The sequence below is a fragment of the Salmo salar genome, chromosome ssa17, assembly GCF_905237065.1.
Source record: "Salmo salar chromosome ssa17, Ssal_v3.1, whole genome shotgun sequence".
Lineage (NCBI taxonomy): Eukaryota > Metazoa > Chordata > Actinopteri > Salmoniformes > Salmonidae > Salmo > Salmo salar.
In genome coordinates, this window is record NC_059458.1 from 47,810,883 (window position 1) to 47,829,285 (window position 18,403).

General features: G+C 43.9%; 1 protein-coding gene across 2 annotated transcripts; it reads right to left on the bottom strand.

The window, feature by feature from the left end:
• Positions 1-1,305: 1,305 nt before the first annotated feature.
• Positions 1,306-13,219, bottom strand: LOC106575954 (transcription intermediary factor 1-alpha). 2 transcript variants are annotated; one of them, XM_014152725.2, is made up of 17 exons: positions 12,145-13,219; positions 11,839-11,957; positions 10,253-10,400; positions 9,940-10,072; positions 8,076-8,192; positions 7,830-7,944; positions 7,538-7,684; positions 7,249-7,363; positions 6,687-7,126; positions 6,337-6,465; positions 6,080-6,203; positions 5,902-5,950; positions 5,655-5,784; positions 5,065-5,564; positions 4,655-4,862; positions 4,305-4,460; positions 1,306-3,875 (listed from the first exon to the last, which is right to left on the bottom strand). In XM_014152725.2, the coding sequence occupies exons 1-17, from the start codon at positions 12,440-12,442 to the stop codon at positions 3,261-3,263; spliced, it is 3,543 nt and encodes a 1,180-aa protein (XP_014008200.2). In that variant the 5' UTR covers positions 12,443-13,219; the 3' UTR covers positions 1,306-3,260. The 2 variants fall into 2 exon arrangements, with proteins under 2 accessions (XP_014008200.2, XP_014008201.2); XM_014152726.2 differs by having other exon boundaries at positions 12,154-13,216.
• Between the last annotated feature and the right edge of the window lie 5,184 nt (positions 13,220-18,403).

Here is an 18,403-nt window from a genome sequence, read left to right on the forward strand (position 1 = left end):
TCAGAAAGGCTGGGGTTCTTGTGGATTCAAGAGGTCTACGACATTCAGAGGTAATGATTAATAAGTGACTGTTATTGATGTAAGAGATATCTATATATCTTTAGAGTTTAATTCAGGAGATGGTAACTCGTTAAACAACTTTTCCCGTGGTGCCCCAAATTCCTAATTAGTTAATTGTTACATGATTAATTTAATTGAGTAACAATTAAACATAGTTATTTGATTTGATAAATAACAGTCATCAGATTAATAGTAGTCACGTCACGACACACTTCAGCACTCAGCAATCCCGTTCTGTGAGCTTGTGTGACCTACCACTTCGCGGCTAAGCCGTTGTTGCTTCTAGACATTCCCACTTCACAATAACAGCACTTACAGTTGACCGGGGAGCTCGAACTGTTGGAAAGGTGGCATCCTATTACGGTGCCATGTTGAAAGTCACTGAGCTCTTGAGTAAGGCCATTCTACTGCCAATGTTTGTCTATGGGGATTGCATGGCTGTGTGCTCAATTTTATACACCTGTCAGCATCGGGTGTGGCTGAAATAGCCGAATCCACTAATTTGAAGTGGTGTCCACATACTTTTGTATATATAGTGTACAAAAGTAGCTCGAAAGGGCAGCTCGAACGTAGGCAAACTTTTGGGTGGAGAAATATGATTGATTTATTTCAACATCTTGAGAGAATGTGAATGCACAGTTAGCACCTCTACAGAAGGTATCTATCTTTATCATCATTATAAAAGCTGATAGTATTTCAACCACATAAAATATGCATCCAATTCGAACTGAAATCCTATCAGAAACATGTTGAGTAGTTTTCACAGCTTTCTATTTCCTTACAACTGGTAAAACTGATTTAAGGACATTTTTAACAGCCATTTTTTGTTATTACATTTTCTTGCCAGGTCCCTGAATGTCTTTGCTCTGCGAAAAAAACAGAGAAACTTAACCAATGTCAACTAGATTCGAAACATTCTATCGGTCTATGACATTATTCTCGTGAGCAATGGTTTATATAGTCTTCTATGGCAACATATAATGGCAGAAGAGAAGTTGAATGTATCTTATTATAGACAAGTTGACAAAGAAATAGCCAACCAACTGGCCTACCTGGTTAAATAAAGGTGAAATACAATTAAAAAATAAAAACACTTTGACTAACACCACTGATTTCTCTATACTAGCTACCACAATTAATAGCCCAGTGTTTATTTTCTTAAATCACCGAACACAACAGGCATCTACTTGAGACAGGCTTCAATGTGAGCCAGGCATCTATTTTCCTTAATCCACACAACTTTTGCTCATTTGCATATTTAATTGTTTAATTCCAGCATTCACTTCCAGCATTTTAATACATTTCTTCATTTCCTACACTGTGTTATCATGTACACATTGTGTCAAGTTTCTTTTGTCCTAGTATGCCTCTGTTAAAAAAAATATTTAAACTTTTCATTGACAGAATCATTATTCTCCTTGACTGCATTTTCGGCAGTTCTTACTTTCGCCACTAGAAGGCGATCGGGCGATTTTTGGGGGTCTGTACTCCGGAAGTTGTTGACTGTTTTTGGTCATTGATGGAACCTCTGTAAACAATTAATTTAGACCCTGCGTTTCTTTGAAAGGGGCGTTTATTTGCTGAAATGTGTGCCATTGCCTGGCTATTAAAAGGGACAGGCGGCTATTTGAGATTCAGCGTTTCATTCAAGTTTTACTGTATGCTACCAGCTTATACCAACAGGAGTTAGCATTTAGCATTCACTTCTAAACCTGAAAAGGGACTACTTCTAAATGTTATGCAGCCAAATAAATCCAAATCAGACTTTAGTAACCAGTGGGCCTGTTACAATACATCAATCACGACGGATTTGACGAATATGCACTTTGTTAGATCAGATTTGTTGACTGTGCACCAATCTGGCATCCTTCTTCTATCCCCCAAAGTCTACTTTCCAGTGACCTCTTTACAGCATCTATTGAAGCCTTGTGGTGGCGATGAGGGGCGTTGTTCAAAACAAAGTCCTCATCGATTGGATAATCTCTAACCAATCAGTCTCAAAGTCAATTACACATCTTCTAACTGGATGCTTTATCCACGTGTGTTCTGGCTCTGGCCCAACCCATCGGTTTCTGGATCAATCAGACGGCCCCGAATGTGTTCGCATTCGGTGAAGGGTTGAGCAGGTACTCAGATCCAGACTGATAGTGGAGAAGAAATAACGTCTGTGGCCGTAGCGTTTGGCCAGACCATGTCTGGGTAGCCAGGCAACAAGAAAACATGCAACAAGGAAAAGTGAGGGCTACAGTTTGGTTCTCTTTACATGCCAAAAATCAAGCAGCACCATTCGAGAACACTGCACTTTCATTTTACATCCCTGTAATCTAGTGAACACAGTCTTAAAGGTAGACTCAGAAAAATGACATTGCCACCATCAGCACAGCAGATATTGAGATGAGCGGATGCAACACTTCGCTCTCACACAGTATCTGCTCACGTACACAGTTCTCTTCACAGTAGCCAGGGCATCAAAACAGCGGAGAAGTTGAGCCGCACGCTCTTAGTTGTCGCTGAAATTGACCCACTATGCTGTTTGCCTTTTGCATCTATGTTATATCGCTGAGTCCACCTTTCAGAATACCTCCTTAACAATGCTCTGTACAAGAGGAGCCTATAATTTAACTAAATTATAACAAACACAACTATACATACAAGTTACAAACATTATTGACCTTTATCAAAAACTTTGAGTTAAGATGTGATGTAGGGCTATGGTTTTCATGGAGTTCTGTCTTTGCAGTTATTTTTCTTAAGAGTTGGATAAATAATATCACTTACATTATTTTAAATATACAGTATTATATGGCATTCATCTTTACAAAAGCCAACATGGAAAATTGCAGACAACTTATCAATAATAATGGACATTATTTGTGTGTTATGATTGTTATTGTAGAAAGTTCATCAGTTACAGCATGATTGTAACTTCTCAATCTCAGCAGACAGAACAGTCTGTGCATTATTAGTTCATACATGAAGCTACATTGCTTTGTAACAAGACAAACATTTGTGCATTCATTGTCCATCTCTGTACCCTGTTAAACATCCCAGCTTTCTGTTTTTTTTTTATTTATTATTGAAAATCATATAAAAAAGTGTATGACGCAGCAAAGAGGTCTCCCTGTATTTTCAGACAACAGATCCTGTAGATAATTCTAAAAGCTTTATTGTCTGTCCAATTTACAGTGGAAGAACAAGAATCATTCCTCTTCTGCTTCGTCTCGCACTTCTTCAGTCGTCCCCTCATTTTCTGTGGTGAAGCCTGCAGCAGGGCTGGTGTCCTGGGAGTCAGCAGGGCTGGTGTCAGGAGGGTTGTCTGGGGTATCTGAGAGGGGTTGGGGGGCCTCCTCGGAAGGAGGGTTGTCTGGGGTATCTGAGAGGGGTTGAGGAGCATCCTTGCTGGGAAGGTTGGGTGATGATGCACCCCTTGTTGATGGATCTACTAGTTCAGTAGCATCAGAAGGTGGTGAGTCTCCTTTCACTGGAGAAGTCTCTTCCCCTTCCATGCTCTCTTCTAAAGGAGGTATCCCTTCTTCCTCCATCCCTCCTTCCACAGGAGCCTCTTCCGTTCCTTCTTTCTCCATAGAAGGCATCCCTTCTTCAACAGGTGTTAGATCGTCCTCGACCGGGGGCATATCCCCTTCGTTAGGAGCCATCCCGTCGTCTTCCATCCCTTCTTCCATCTCATCCTCCACAGGGGGTATCATGCCCTCCTCTCTGCCCCCAGAGAAGCTCCTGTCTTGGTAGAGGAGCTTCAGCTGCTCTTCAAAGTACTCCTCCAGGCTCAGTCCTGCAGCTCCCACCTCAGTGTCTGCCTGTCAATCAAACAAATGTATTTTATAAAGCCCTTTTTACATCAGTAGTTGTCACAAAGTGCTTTATGGCTACCCAGGCTCAAAGAGCAAGCAAAGCAGAAGCAAAAGCACAGACAGCACTGTCATAGGGAATAAAACAGGAAAACAAGCACGTCAATGTATGCTATGTATATCTCTAATTAAACAAACAAGTGGTGTGTGTCACAATTTTGTTAACACATTTAGGGCTGGTTTCTGAAATAAGCCTTCTACTGGACTTTGAGCATACTTTTAGTCCGTTCTAAATAGGCTTAACCTGGGTCTGGGAAACTGGGGCATTTTCAGTTTTGTGGTTCAATACAAAACCAAAATGTGAATCTTAGCGTTGTAAGCAAGCACCATAATCCAAACCAAGTGCGTCATATTGTGTGTCGTGTAGTCTTGCCGTACCTGGTAATACTTTGCACAGTTCCTGAATATGAGCCTGACATCCTTGACAAACTCCTCAGCACTGCAGTAACATGGGCTCTCCTTCGACTCCAGCCTGCTCTTCACTATAGACAGGTCCATTGGAGTCTCAATCAGCTCCTTATACTCTGGGATTGACTGGACATAGATGGGGGAAGCATCATTACCTAACTGTGATAAATTATCCAAAATGAATGGTGTGGTGTCGGGGGATTGGGAGACCATTTTGGGGATTGGGAGACCATTTTCTGACCCGATAGACAAAGTCGTATCGTATTGATTGAATTAAAACCATAGAGCAAAAATGTTCTATGGGGTAGTTGCAGTCTTACCGAGGGTGAAGCAGGCTCCTGGAAATCTGTACTGAACTCGTTGCAGTAGATGCAGAGTAACAGTCTCTCACATTTCCTTTTATCAACTGGAGGGAATCTCTCTGATCCTGGCTCTTCCTTCATGGCTGGTGATTCTCCCTGGCTATCTGGGTTATACTCCATCTCAGGACTGGCCAGGTCACGACAGAACGAACAGAACCACTCACCACTGGAAACACAGACAGGTTAGTGAATTCACAATATTGCAGTCTCTTGTCTCACTTTGGGGGTAAACAATTCCCAGTTCATATTACAAGGTACTGCACACTTATCACCCTTCAGAGACAGCTGTATTAACTATAACAGGCAGAGCAGGCAGGACGGTGCAGCTGTGAGTGGTGCATAGAAATGTTAAAGTAGGTGTTAATTACCTGGGAGACTCTCTAAGTGAAGGTATATGACAGTTCAGATGGAAGACTTTGGGACATCTGTCACAGCAGAGCAGTTCTCCCCCATTCTGACACACGGCGCACCAGTCTTCATTCGGGTCGTCTTCAGGGAGACCTGGGGCATTTTCTCGGTCTGGTTGGGAGTCTGCCTCTAGCTCTACCTGGGTCTCTGGCTGGGCCTCTGGCTCTAGCTGGGCCTCTGGCTGGGGCTGGGCCTCTGGCTGGGGCTGGGCCTCTGGCTGGGGCTGGGCCTCTGGCTGGGGCTGGGCCTCTGGCTGGGGCTCTGGTTCTAGCTGGGGCTCTAGCTGGGGCTCTGGCTCTAGCTGGGGCTCTGGCTCTAGCTGGGGCTCTGGCTCTAGCTGGGGCTCTGGCTCTAGCTGGAGCTCCACCATGGGTGCTGGGAAAGACTGCTGCTGGGGCTTGGGCTGGATGCCTGTACTGCTGTCTGGCAGGCTGGCTGAGGCTCCAACACTAGACTGCACCTGGAAGATGGAAGAGACACTAGGGAGATATATGATTGTATAGAATATACATATTTCAAAGGCACACAGATTACATGCACTCATACTTACAAAGCTGACTTCGTCATCGTCCTCTGGTTCGTCCTTGATGACGATGATTGGTCCGGGGGACGACCTTCGCCTCCGCTTAGCTGAGGGGGGAGCCGCAGCATGAGGCTCTGTGCGCTTCCAGGAAGCAGACCTTCAACACAGAACCACAGATATTACAACGAGGAACACGTCAACCATACAGTATATAACCATAGATATTACAACCAGGAACACACCAACCACACGGTACATACTAGGGTTCACCTACCCTATGTTGGCTTCAGATTTGGACATGGGGGAATTCTGTCTTCCTTGTGCTGAGGGGAGAAAGAGAAATGGGTTAAATTGAGATAAATGTATGATTGGGCATGAATAGCTGATTTAATTATATTTCAAGTTTGTTTTGCATCTAACAAATGAGGGAAGTGTGAGGGTGAAACGCCTACCATGTCGGTCTGGGAAGGCAGTGGCTAGGCTCGGAGCATAACTAGCTCTGGGGTTGGGTATGGATAATGATGAAGATCCACTGGGGTCACTCCTCCTCAGTTGTGCGGCTTCCATCATGTTACGCTGAGAACAACCACCAAAGACTTACTCTATTTCTCGTTTGTTTGTTTGTTTGTGTGTGGTAAATACACAACCAGAGAAATAAAATATATTAAATAATGAGGTTCAGCTTCAGTTTATAGGAAACCGCATATACCTGGTGTATAGAGGCTTGAGTGCTGATGGGTCCTGTGTTAGGAGGTGCATGAGAGTAGCGGGAGGTACCCTGTAGCACATCCATTGGTTTGGGAGGGAAGCTGGAGTTGTGGATGAGATCCCTTAAAGACTAGAATGAGATTCGGCAAACGTCAGAGGCAAGCATTTTTCACAAGTCTTGCAATTACGACAAAAAAAAAAAGACAATAACACAAATCATAATTGGTTCCTTTGCATCAGCTTGTCTCTATTTTATCATAACTGAAATAGCATGGTCTCAGTGACTCAGCAAAGAGCAAATCTACATCAAAAAGGGATTAGAAAAAAAGAAAAAAAGAATCACACACATACCTGAGGAGGGAAGCCTGTGTTTTGCAGCATAGAGGTGGGGCTCCTGGGGTTGGGATGGGTTTGGGGCCCGGGGGGTCCATAACTCCGGCCTGGCTGCTGGATCTGGACCAAGTTGGGGGGACCCTGTGATGGAGAACCCCCCTGGTGGGGCCTCTGTGGAGGTGGGCCCCCTGGACCTGGCCCCGGTAGTTTCAGACCCTGCTGGTACCAGGACCAATGGTTGGGAGGGGGCTGTCCAGCCCTGTTGGGGTGCTGGGCAAGCTTCTCTACCTGCAGCTGGAGCTGGGCCAGGGTGCTCCCACGCTGATGGGCGGAGGAGCCTGGAGGGAAGGCCCCGGGAGGGCCCTCTCCTCTAGGGCCGGGGCCAGGCTGGCCAGGAGGGAAGCCCTGCTGCATGGAACTGGGCTGACGACCAGGGATTCTCTCTACTGCCAAAGACCCTTAGGAAATGCACAGAAACATGAACAAACATTAGTTCAACAAGGTCTGAATTTAACATCATGGGGATTATTTGGGATTAGGCCGACAGTATCCGTCAGAACTGAAGTTTTAGCGTTCTTACCAAGGTCGACATTTGAGGCCCAGAAACCGGAGCGGCACTGGAAGCGGACTGAGCTCTGAGGGACGATGGATGCGTTACAGTTGGCCCTCATTAGGTAATGGATTTGGCAAAGAATCTGAAAGAAAAGGTTTCTGAATCACTCAAATGCTTTTGAACATCACAAATTCAGTTTTTAATGTGTATTTCCACACAGAGCTGTCTGAACAATTTAGGTCAACATTTTCCCTTGTGGGATTAAAAGGTAGGCCAAAAATAAATCCAACTCCCCAGTGAAAGTTATGGTTCCTACCAGTCTCTTGCAGTACAGCAGAGCTGTGCCACTGTGACTGGCTGTGGCCCACTTGGTGAAGTTGATGACGTGATCTAGATGTCTGGTGAGGTGGCTGACATCTTCTTGTTGTTTCTTCAGTCCGACCTCATGGTCCTTCGTCAGTGTCTGACACAACCACCATGATTAGCACAAAGCTACTTACAAATATGCTCACATAGTGTAATTAGAGCCATGTCTGCAGAAGTGTACATTATTTAATTATGTGGTGGAATGACAACATGATTGCTCATGTCCTATTTAACAAGCATACCTCAAGTTGATTGACCAAGATTTTTCCCTTTCTGTTGATCTCCATGATCAAGTTGCAAATTGACTTCTTTATCTCATTGGTGACAGACTTGCGGTTTTCATCAACTTGCTGGAGTCTGAAAGAATAAAGATAGAAGTGGAAAAGGAAATTATGAGTTTGCCTGTAGTCAATCATGCTATTGAACTTGTCTATGTACATAACATAAAATGTGAGTTGTTTGCATGTTTAGTGTATGTAATAAATTACCCATTGTTGATGCAATTGGACACTTCTTCTATGGCTTTCCTCTTCTCCTGTAGCTGATGTGTCATGTTTTCCAGGTGTTGCCTGTGGTTTCTGTAGGCATCTTCAAGGAACTGGTAACTGGAGAGACAAGGTATGCAGAGTAATGGGAAATTTAGTAATTATTTTCCTGTATTTGATTTACTGGTGATATGGATTGATATGTAAAAAACATGACTATGTGCAGGGAGACGCAGACAGATGCGTTCCCTTGGGGAAGGGAAACAGGAGGTAATCACGTATGTTTAAGGACCATATTTAATTAAGTCATTTTGTGTCTGTTAATTATAGACTATCTGCTGTAACAATTTTACTGCGTTACAGCTCATAAAGAAATCAGTCAATTAAAATAAATGATTAGGCCCTAATCTATGGATTTCACATGACTGAGCAGGGGGCTCAGCCATGGGTGGGTACTTGGGAGCCAGGCCCACCCACTGGGGAGCCAGGCACAACCAATCAGAATGTGTTTTCACCCACAAGACATTTATTACAGACAGAAATACTACTCAGTTTCAGGAAGCCGGATATGGAGGTCCTGGGCTGGCGTGGTTACACATGGTCTGCAGTTGTGAGGCAGGTTTGTCATACTGCCAAATCCTCTAAATGACGTTGGAGGTGGCTTATGGTAGAGAAATTAACATTCAATTCTCTGGCAACAACTCTGGTAGACATTCCTGCAGTCAGCATGCTAATTGCATGCTCCCTCAAAACTTGAGACATCTGTAACATTGTGTTGTGTGACACAACTGCACATTTTAGAGTGGCCTTTTATTGTCCCCAGCACAAGGTGCACCTGTGTAATGATCATGCTGTTTAATCAACTTCTTGATACACCACACCTGTCAGGTGGATGGATTATCTTCACAAAGGAGAAATGGTCACTAACAGGGATGTAAACAAATGTACACAAAATTTGAGAGAAATAAGCTTTTTGTGCATATGGAAAATTCATGGTATCTTTTATTTCAGCTCATGAAACGTGGGACCAACACCCAACACTTTACATGTTGAACTTATATTTTTGTTGAGTATAAGTTGATGTTCCGACCTTTGACCTGTTTAACTGTCAGTATCAAATGTCTGCCAGTGCTGAATGTTATGGTTAAAGTTTGACTGAGTCTAGGGCACACTGATAATGTAATGTATCTGTGACACAGATTCTGTAGCAGACTGATGTGGTACAAAAATAATACTTAAAAATATAGAACCAGTTTGAGCATAATATTGACTGTTGTAGGTTTCAACTCAGGCCTCTAATAGGTAGGTCTCTTGTTACATTTAAGTCATTTAGCAGATGTGCTTATCCAGAGCGACTTAGTTAGTGCTAGCAGATACAGCATGCTAGCAAATGCCTATAGACTTCGTCATTGAGCTAACACTAGTTAGCATTGGCTTGCGAAATGAACTTCCTTCATACTGGACACAGAGACATAAGAATGGTATCCACTAGTTCACCTGACTCTGGGGAAGTAGATAAGGGGCCTCATTGTCAAAATCCCAAAGTATCCCTTTATGGTAGCTAAGCACGACAAAAGAGATTCTCTGACACTAACCTGGAAACATATTTTTTTATTTATTTAACTAGGCAAGTTAATTAAGAACAAATTCTTATTTACAATGACGGCCTACACCGGCCAAACCCTAACCAGTATGACGCTGGGCCAATTGTGCACCGCCCTATGGGACTCCCGATCACGGCTGGTTGTGATACAGCCTGGGATTGAACCAGGGTCTGTAGTGATGCCTCTAGCACTGTGATGCAGTGCCTTAGACCGCTGCGCCACTCCAAAATAAATAAAGGGTGAATAAATAAATGTGGTCATACTTGTGGTCTTTGTGCTTGAGCAGCTGACAGTCTCTGCATGTGAGACGGTCGCAGGTCTCACAGAACAGCTTGAGGGGCTCCTGCTTGTGGATGTCACAAAACACTGGCTTCTGTGTGGATGCACCAACAGCCTCTGGAATAAGACAAGAATTTAGCCTAGAAGAAAATAAATCACTACGCATTTACCTATCGACATATTTGTGATTCGGTTTCATAGGATTTAGTTGTGCAGCTCCTACCTACCACCTTCCTTGGCATTCTATTTTCTTACAGTATACAATTCAGAAAGCCACATTTTCATAGAGTAGGCTACCTGGGGACATCTCCTCCTTCTGCCGTATGGTATGATCCCTGGTAAATTTGACTCGCTGGTGGGCCTCAATACACGTCACACACAGGAACTCCACACACTCCACACAGAACCCCGTGGCCTCTGTGTTGTCATCACAACTCATACACACCTGGAAATAGGGAAGGTAGAACATATGAGCAAGAACTTGCCTTTACTTGAATCCATGATTTTAGTCCTACGCAAGGGAACGCTTCAGTGGTGACACATGGTATACAGTGCCTTCAGAAAGTATTCACAGTCCTTGACTTATTCCACATTTTGTTGTGTTACAGCCTGAATTTAATTAAATAGAGATTTGTTGTCACTCGCCTAAATAAGTTCAAGAGTAAAAATTTGATTAACAAGTCACATAAGTTGTATGGACTCACTGTTTAACATGATTTTTGAATGAATTCCTCATCTCTGTACCCCACAATTATCTGTAAGGTCCCTCAGTTGAGCAGTGAATTTCAAACACAGATAAAATCACAAAAGACCAGGGAGGTTTTCCAATGCCTCGCAAAGTAGGGCACCTCTATTAGTAGATGGGTCAAAATAAAAAAGCAGACATTGAATATCCCTTTGATCACGGTGAAGTTAATATTTACATATATTTTGATTATCTATCAATACACACCGTCACTACAAAGATACAGGCATCTTTCCTAACTCAGTTGCCGGAGAGGAAGGAAACCTCTCAGGGATTTCACCATGAGGCCGAAAGTGACTAACAGTTAGAGTTTAATGGCTGTGAAAGGGGTGAACTAAGTAAGGATGGAACAACATCGTAGTTACTCCACAAAACTAACCTAATTGACAGAGTGAAAAGGAAACCTGTAGAGAACAAAAATATTCCAAAATATGCATCCTGTTTACAACAAGGCACTAAAGTAATACTGCAAAAAATGTGCCAAAGCAATTAACATTTTTCCCTGAATTCAAAGTGTTATATTTGGGGCAAATTCAAAACACATTACGAGTACCACCATCCATATTTTCAAGCGTAGTGGTGGCTTCACCATGATATGGGTATGATTGGAATTGTTAAGGACTAGGAAGTTTTTCAGGACAAAAAAATAAACTGAGCTAAGCACAGGCAAAATCCTAGAGGAAAACCTGGTTCAGTCTGCTTTCCAACAGACACTGGGAGATGAATTCACAAATGTTGCACAATCCAGGTGTGGAAAGTTCTTAAAGTCATACTCAGAAAGACTCACAAATGTAATCGCTGTTTCTACAAAGTATTGACTCAAGGGTGTGAATACTTATGTAAATGAAATAGTTCTGTATTTAATTTTCAAGTTTTTACTTTGTCATTATGGGGTAATGTGGGAAGATGGGTGAGAAAAAATATATTAAATCCATTTTGAATAAAAGCTGTAACACGACAAAATGTGGAATAAGTCAAGGGGTATGAATACTTTCTAAAGGCCCTGTAGGTATCCTGGGTCTCGGTCAATGAGCACTTACTACCTGACCTTACCAGACAAGGATTCACCATCTGAAAAATGTTTTCCCCATTTGAGCGTACCATTTGTGACCCTTCCTGGTAACCAATATTAACACACCTGACTGGTCTTCTCCACTGTGCTGCTGGGAACTTCCACAGAGTCCTTCACAAAGAAGTTATCGAGCACCTCCACCTCCCAGCACTCTTGTCGACACACTGGGCAGCGGATCACATTGACTGGAACCAGTGGAATAACATACACAGAAATTAGTAAGGCATCTATTAATATTACAACCAATCTGACAGTATGGCCAAGTTAAGAAATAAATCTGCGTTTTAATGAAAAGTTGCAATGATTATCCTGCACTTCAGTGACTAGTAGTCTGACTACAGTAGTTATCAACTTTCCGATAAAGAAACTGACGGAGCTCACGTGGTTTCGAGTTGTCCGCTTGAAGTTGCGGGTCGCGCCGTTGTTCAGTGTTGACTAAGTTCCTTGAAGGAGGTGGAAGACACTTATTGCAGAAAGAGTGGAGGCATGGCAGAAGTTTCGGCTCTCTGTTGTGGAAATTCAACTTGCAGACAGGGCAAGTGTCCATGAGACCGAGGCTACCTCCTAGTTGTTTCGCCCTCTCCTCTTCAGCTGGCAAGCTCTCTGCCTCGTTTTCCACAATAATAACAAGGTCATCGTTATCCACAGCAGCTTCTGGGCTCTCATCCATTGTCTCTGTTGTAGCTGTGTGCCTATTCAAGATGGACTTGGGTGCTTGGAAACCAATCACTATTAGCTAGCTAGCGGATACTAGCTAATGTTAGCTAGTCTCTCTACAGTCTGTTAACGTCGAAATCAGTTGGGCATATGTCTTGCACGAGCAAAGTTCATGGTTCATACATAATACTACCTTCCGAAATGACCCCCAGTAATGGCAGGTTTAGCCAACATTAGTATAAAAACATTAATTTCAAAGGTTTAACTCTGCGGTTGGGAAGCTAGCTGGCTAACGTTAGCTAGATAACACATTTGCTATTACGAAGGATGACGCAACTTAGCTATTAAATAGCTGCCTAGTGTCAATGAAACTGAACAATAGAGGACACATAATAGTAATTGTGTACAATAAACGTGCAATACAAACTTCTATCAATGGAAATTGCTTGCTACCATTTGTGGAAACAACATTATCTCCGCCCGGAAAAAAAACCACTCACGCAGGCCCAGCATACACTTCGATTTTATATGGTACGGCGCCCAGTGCAGGACAAAATAGCTTGTTAAATTCGAAAGGCGTTTTTTAATTGTTCAAGGAAATCAACATAAGCAAATAACAGTCAGACGGCAACACCACCATCCTTACGGTGGTGGACAGGTTCACCAAAACTGCCCATGTCGTGTCGTCGGCCAGCCTGTCCTCCGGGTTTCATCCCCAATCCAACGGCCAGTCGGAGCGAGCCAATCAAGACATGGAAATGACACTTCGTTGTCTCATCTCTACTAACCCCACCAACTGGAGCCAGCAACTGGTGTGGGTGGAGTATGCTAGGAACACTCTTCCCTGCTCGGCCATTGGACTCCCCCTTCGGGTACTCCATGGGGTATCAGCCCCCACTCTTCCCGGAGCAAGAAGTAGAAGTCACACAACAAACTATCACCCTCAGGCACTTAAGGAAATCATGAATATCATGGCTATATTGGAATTAGTGGATTTATGGAGATTTAAATACCCTGACCTAGTGAGATATACACGGCGGAGGCATTGTCAAGCTAGTCGTCTTGACTACTTTCTTATGTCATTCTCTCTGGCACCAAAAGTTACAAAAGTTTTGATAGGGGACAGAATGCGGTCGGGTCATCACATAATTGGCATATATATTACTCTTACAGAATTTCCACACGGGCGAGGATATTGGAAATTTAATCAAAGCCTACTAGATGATAAATTGTTTAGAATTAGGACAGAAGAATTTATAACTGACTTTTTCAGACATAACATAGGTACAGCAGATCCCATTATTGTATGGGACACTTTTAAATGTGCCTTTAGAGGCTATGCAATTCAGTACTCATCTATAAAACAAAAGCGATTTAAATCGAAGAGGCCATATTAACAAAGGAAATTGAAGAACTACATTTTTTTTTTTTTTACATTAACGTCATTTAGCAGACGCTCTTATCCAGAGCGACTTACAAATTGGTGCATTCACCTTATGATATCCAGTGGAACAACCACTTTACAATAGTGCATCTATATCTTTTTTTGGCGGGAGGGGATAGAAGGATTACTTAATCCTATCCCAGGTATTCCTTAAAGAGGTGGGGTTTCAGGTGTCTCCGGAAGGTGGTGATTGACTCCGCTGTCCTGGCGTCGTGAGGGAGCTTGTTCCGCCATTGGGGTGCCAGAGCAGCGAACAGTTTTGACTGGGCTGAGCGGGAACTGTGCTTCCGCAGAGGTAGGGAAGCGAGCAGGCCAGAGGTGGATGAACGCAGTGCCCTTCTTTGGGTGTAGGGACTGATCAGAGCCTGAAGGTATGGAGGTGCCGTTCCCCTCACAGCTCTGTAGGCAAGCACCATGGTCTTGTAGCAGATGCAAGCTTCAACTGGAAGCCAGTGGAGTGTGCGGAGGAGCGGGGTGACGTGAGAGAACTTGGGAAGGTTGAACATCAGACGGGCTGCGGCGTTCTGGATGAGTTGTAGGAGTCATGATCACATGAGGGCTCACCTCCTGGACCACTCTGGCCAACAGTTAGTACAGTTAGATAGCAATAGAAACTGTAACATAGAGGCACAGAATAAGCTAGAGGAAAAACAAAAAGAAATGGAGGAACTTATTCAAGACAGATCCAGTGTAATATATTATAAAAATAAAGCGAACTGGATGGAATATGGGGAAAAATGCACCAAATTCTTTTTCAATCTTCAATATAGAAATGCTACCAAATTTTTTTTACAAATGATGGAGTCACGCATGATTCACCGAATTATATTTTGAAAGAGGAAGTAAAGTACTTTAACAATATGTTTTCATTTCAGTCTCCTCCATCTTGACTAACTGAAACTAATTGTATGGATTATTTTCCTAATAATAATGTAAAATTAACATCTGTACAGAAAGACTCATGTGAAATCCAAATTACAGAGGAGGAACTTCTTGATGCAATTAAAGCCTTTAAGGCTGGGAAAACTCCAGGGCTGGATGGCATACCAGTGGAAGTATACAAAACTTTTTTTATATACTCAGAGTACCATTATTAGCATGTTTTAACCACTCCTGTATAAATGGTAGATTATCAGACATGCAACAAGAAGGTCTGATATCATTATTACTGAAACAGGAACCAAGCTTTATATGTAAAGATCCAGTCCGTTAAAAAAATTGGAGACCTCTTAAACTTCAGTGTTGTGATGCAAAAATCCTAGCAAAATGCTTGGCTCATAGAATTAAAAAAGTATTGTCAGATATTATTCATCCTAATCAGACAGGTTTTTTACATGGACGATACATTGGAGATAATATAAGACAAATACTGGAAACAATAGAATACTATGGAATATCGGGGACACCAGGCCTGGTTTTCATAGCTGATTTTGAAAAGGCTTTTGATAAAGTACGACTGGAGTTTATATATAAATGCCTAGAATATTTCAATTTTGGTGAATCTCTTATAAAATGGGTTAAAGTTACGCATAGGTGAAAAATAGTAAATAATGGCTACATCTCAGAAAGTTTTAAACTATCTAGAGGAGTCAAACAAGGTTGTCCACTATCGGCATATCTATTTATTATTGCCATCGAAATGTGACCTGTTAAAATTAGATCAAACAATAATATTACGGGATTAGTAATACATGGCTTAAAAACTAAAGTGTCATTGTACGCTGATGATTAATGTTTTCTTTTAAAACCACAATTAGAATCTCTTCACAGCCTCATAGAGTATCTAGATAATTTTGCTATCCTCTCTGGATTAAAACCAAATTATAATAAGCGTACTACATTATGTATTGGATCACAAAGAAAATGCAAATTTTACATTATCGTGTAGTTTGCCAATTAAATGGTCTGACAGATGTGGACATAATTGGTATACAAATCCCAAAAGAAAGAAATTATCTCACTCCAATACATTTTTATAGAAAGTTAACAAAAATAGATAAGATCTTTCTACCATGGAAAGGATAATACCTATTTGTGGAAAAATCACCCTGATTAACTCTTTAGTCGTATCACAGTTTACCTATTTACTTATGGTTTAGCCTAGACCTAGTGACCTGCTTTTTAAATTATATGAACAAAAAATATTCTATTTTATTTGGAATGGCAAGCCAGACAAGATTAAAAGGGCTTATTTATATAATGAATATGAATTCCACAAATAATGTGGTTAAACTCAAATATACTAATTGATTTAAAAAAACGTATTTTTTAAGAAATGTAAAAAAAAAGGAATTAGTGAATGACATCATAAATAGGACTGGTGGAGTTATGTCACACATGCAGTTAACACAGACATATGTAAATGTCTGCTCTACCCAAAATTACAACCAACTAATTGCAGCATTACCACAAAAATGGAAGAGGCAAGTAGAAGGGGAAAAAAGTAAGGAACTTGTATGTCGGCCCTGTATTAAAGAACATCAATGGTTAAAGAAAAGTGTGATTGTAACGGATTGGCAGTCGTGGTGAAGGAATGAGGCACAGGAAGCAGCGAGCACAGGGTAGTGGCGTATTTAATTTACACTCACTCATCAAACAAAATACTCCCAAACACAGGGGAGAAAATACACACGGCGTAAAATAGCGCCGACACGAACATGAGCCGTCACAATAGAAATAATCCCGCACAACACGGAAGCGGACCAGCTAACATAAATAGCCCCGCTAATTAACCAAACTAAACACAGGTGCACAAAACCAGAAAGAAGGGAAAACCAAAAAGGGAATCAGTGGTAGCTAATAGGCCGGTGACGACGACCGCCGAGTGCCACCCGAGCAGTGCGGCTCCCACAGCGCGCCGACACCGGCCTCGAGGACGACCTGGAGGGCGAGGCGCAGGGCGATCCGGACGGAGGCGATGGAAATCCTTCAACATGGATGGGTCCAAGACGTCCTCCGCCGGCACCCAGCACCTCTCCTCCGGGCCGTACCCCTCCCAGTCCACAATGTACTGCAGGCCCCTCGCCCGGCGTCTCGAGTCCAGAATGGCCCGTATGCTGTATGCCGGGGACCCCCCGATGTCCAGAGGGGGTGGAGGGACCTCCGGCACCTCACCTTCCTGCAAGGGACCAGCTACCACCGGCCTGAGGAGAGACACATGAAACGAGGGGTTAATACGGTAATAGGAAGGGAGTTGTAACCGATAACACACCTCATTTATCCTCCTCAGGACTTTAAAGGGCCCCACACACTGCGGCCCCAGCTTCCGGCAGGGCACGCGGAGGGGCAGGTTCTGGGTCGAGAGCCAGACCCTGTCTCCCGGTACGAACACGGGTGCCTCACTATGGTGGCGGTCAGCACTCCTCTTCTGCAGTCCACTGGCCTCCTTCAGGGAGTCCTGGACAGCTCTCCAGGTCTCCTTGGAGTGCTGTACCCAGTCCTCCACCGCAGGAGCCTCGGTCTGGCTCCGGTGCCATGGTGCCAGGACCGGCTGGTAACCCAAAACACACTGAAAGGGTGACATGTTAGTAGAGGAGTGGCGAAGTAAGTTCTGGGCTAACTCAGCCCAGGGAATGTACCTCGCCCACTTCCCTGGCCGGTCCTGGCAATACGACCTCAGAAACCTGCCCACCTCCTGGTTCACCCTCTCCGCCTGCCCATTGCTCTCGGGGTGAAAACCGGAGGTCAAACTGACCGAGATCCCCAGCCGCTCCATAAACGCCCTCCAGACCTTGGATGTGAACTGGGAACCTCGATCAGAGACAATGTCCTCCGGCACCCCGGTGGTGCCGGAAGACGTGGGTAAATAGGGCCTCCGCAGTCTGCAGGGCCGTAGGGAGACCGGGCAATGGGAGGAGACGGCAGGACTTAGAGAACCGATCCACAACCACCAGAATCGCAGTGTTCCCCTTAGAGGGGGGAAGATCTGTCAAGAAATCTATAGACAGGTGCGACCATGGCCGTTGTGGAACGGGGAGGGGCTGTAACTTCCCTCTCGGTAGATGCCTAGGAGCCTTACTCTGAGCGCACACCGAACAGGAAGAGACATAGGACCTCACGTCCTTAGCCAAGGTGGGCCACCAGTACTTCCCCCTGAGACTCCGCACTGTCCTCGCCACACCAGGATGACCCGCAGTAGGTAGCGTGTGCGCCCATCGAATCAAACGATCACGAACACCGAGCGGCACATACATGCGACCCACGGGAACCTCCGCAGGCGCAGGTTCCAACACTAATGCCCGCTCGATGTCCGCGTCCACCTCCCATACCACCGGTGCCACTAGCCTAGACGCTGGAATGATGGGAGTTGGATCGATGGGCCGGTCCTCCGTGTCATAGAGACGGGACAGCGCGTCGGCTCTAGTGTTAAGGGAACCCGGTCTATAGGAGATAGTGAACCTAAACCGGGCGAAGAACATGGCCCACCTTGCCTGACGTGGATTCAGTCTCCTCGCTGCCCGGATGTACTCCAGGTTTCGGTGGTCGGTCCAGATGAGAAAGGGGTGTTTAGCCCCCTCAAGCCAGTGCCGC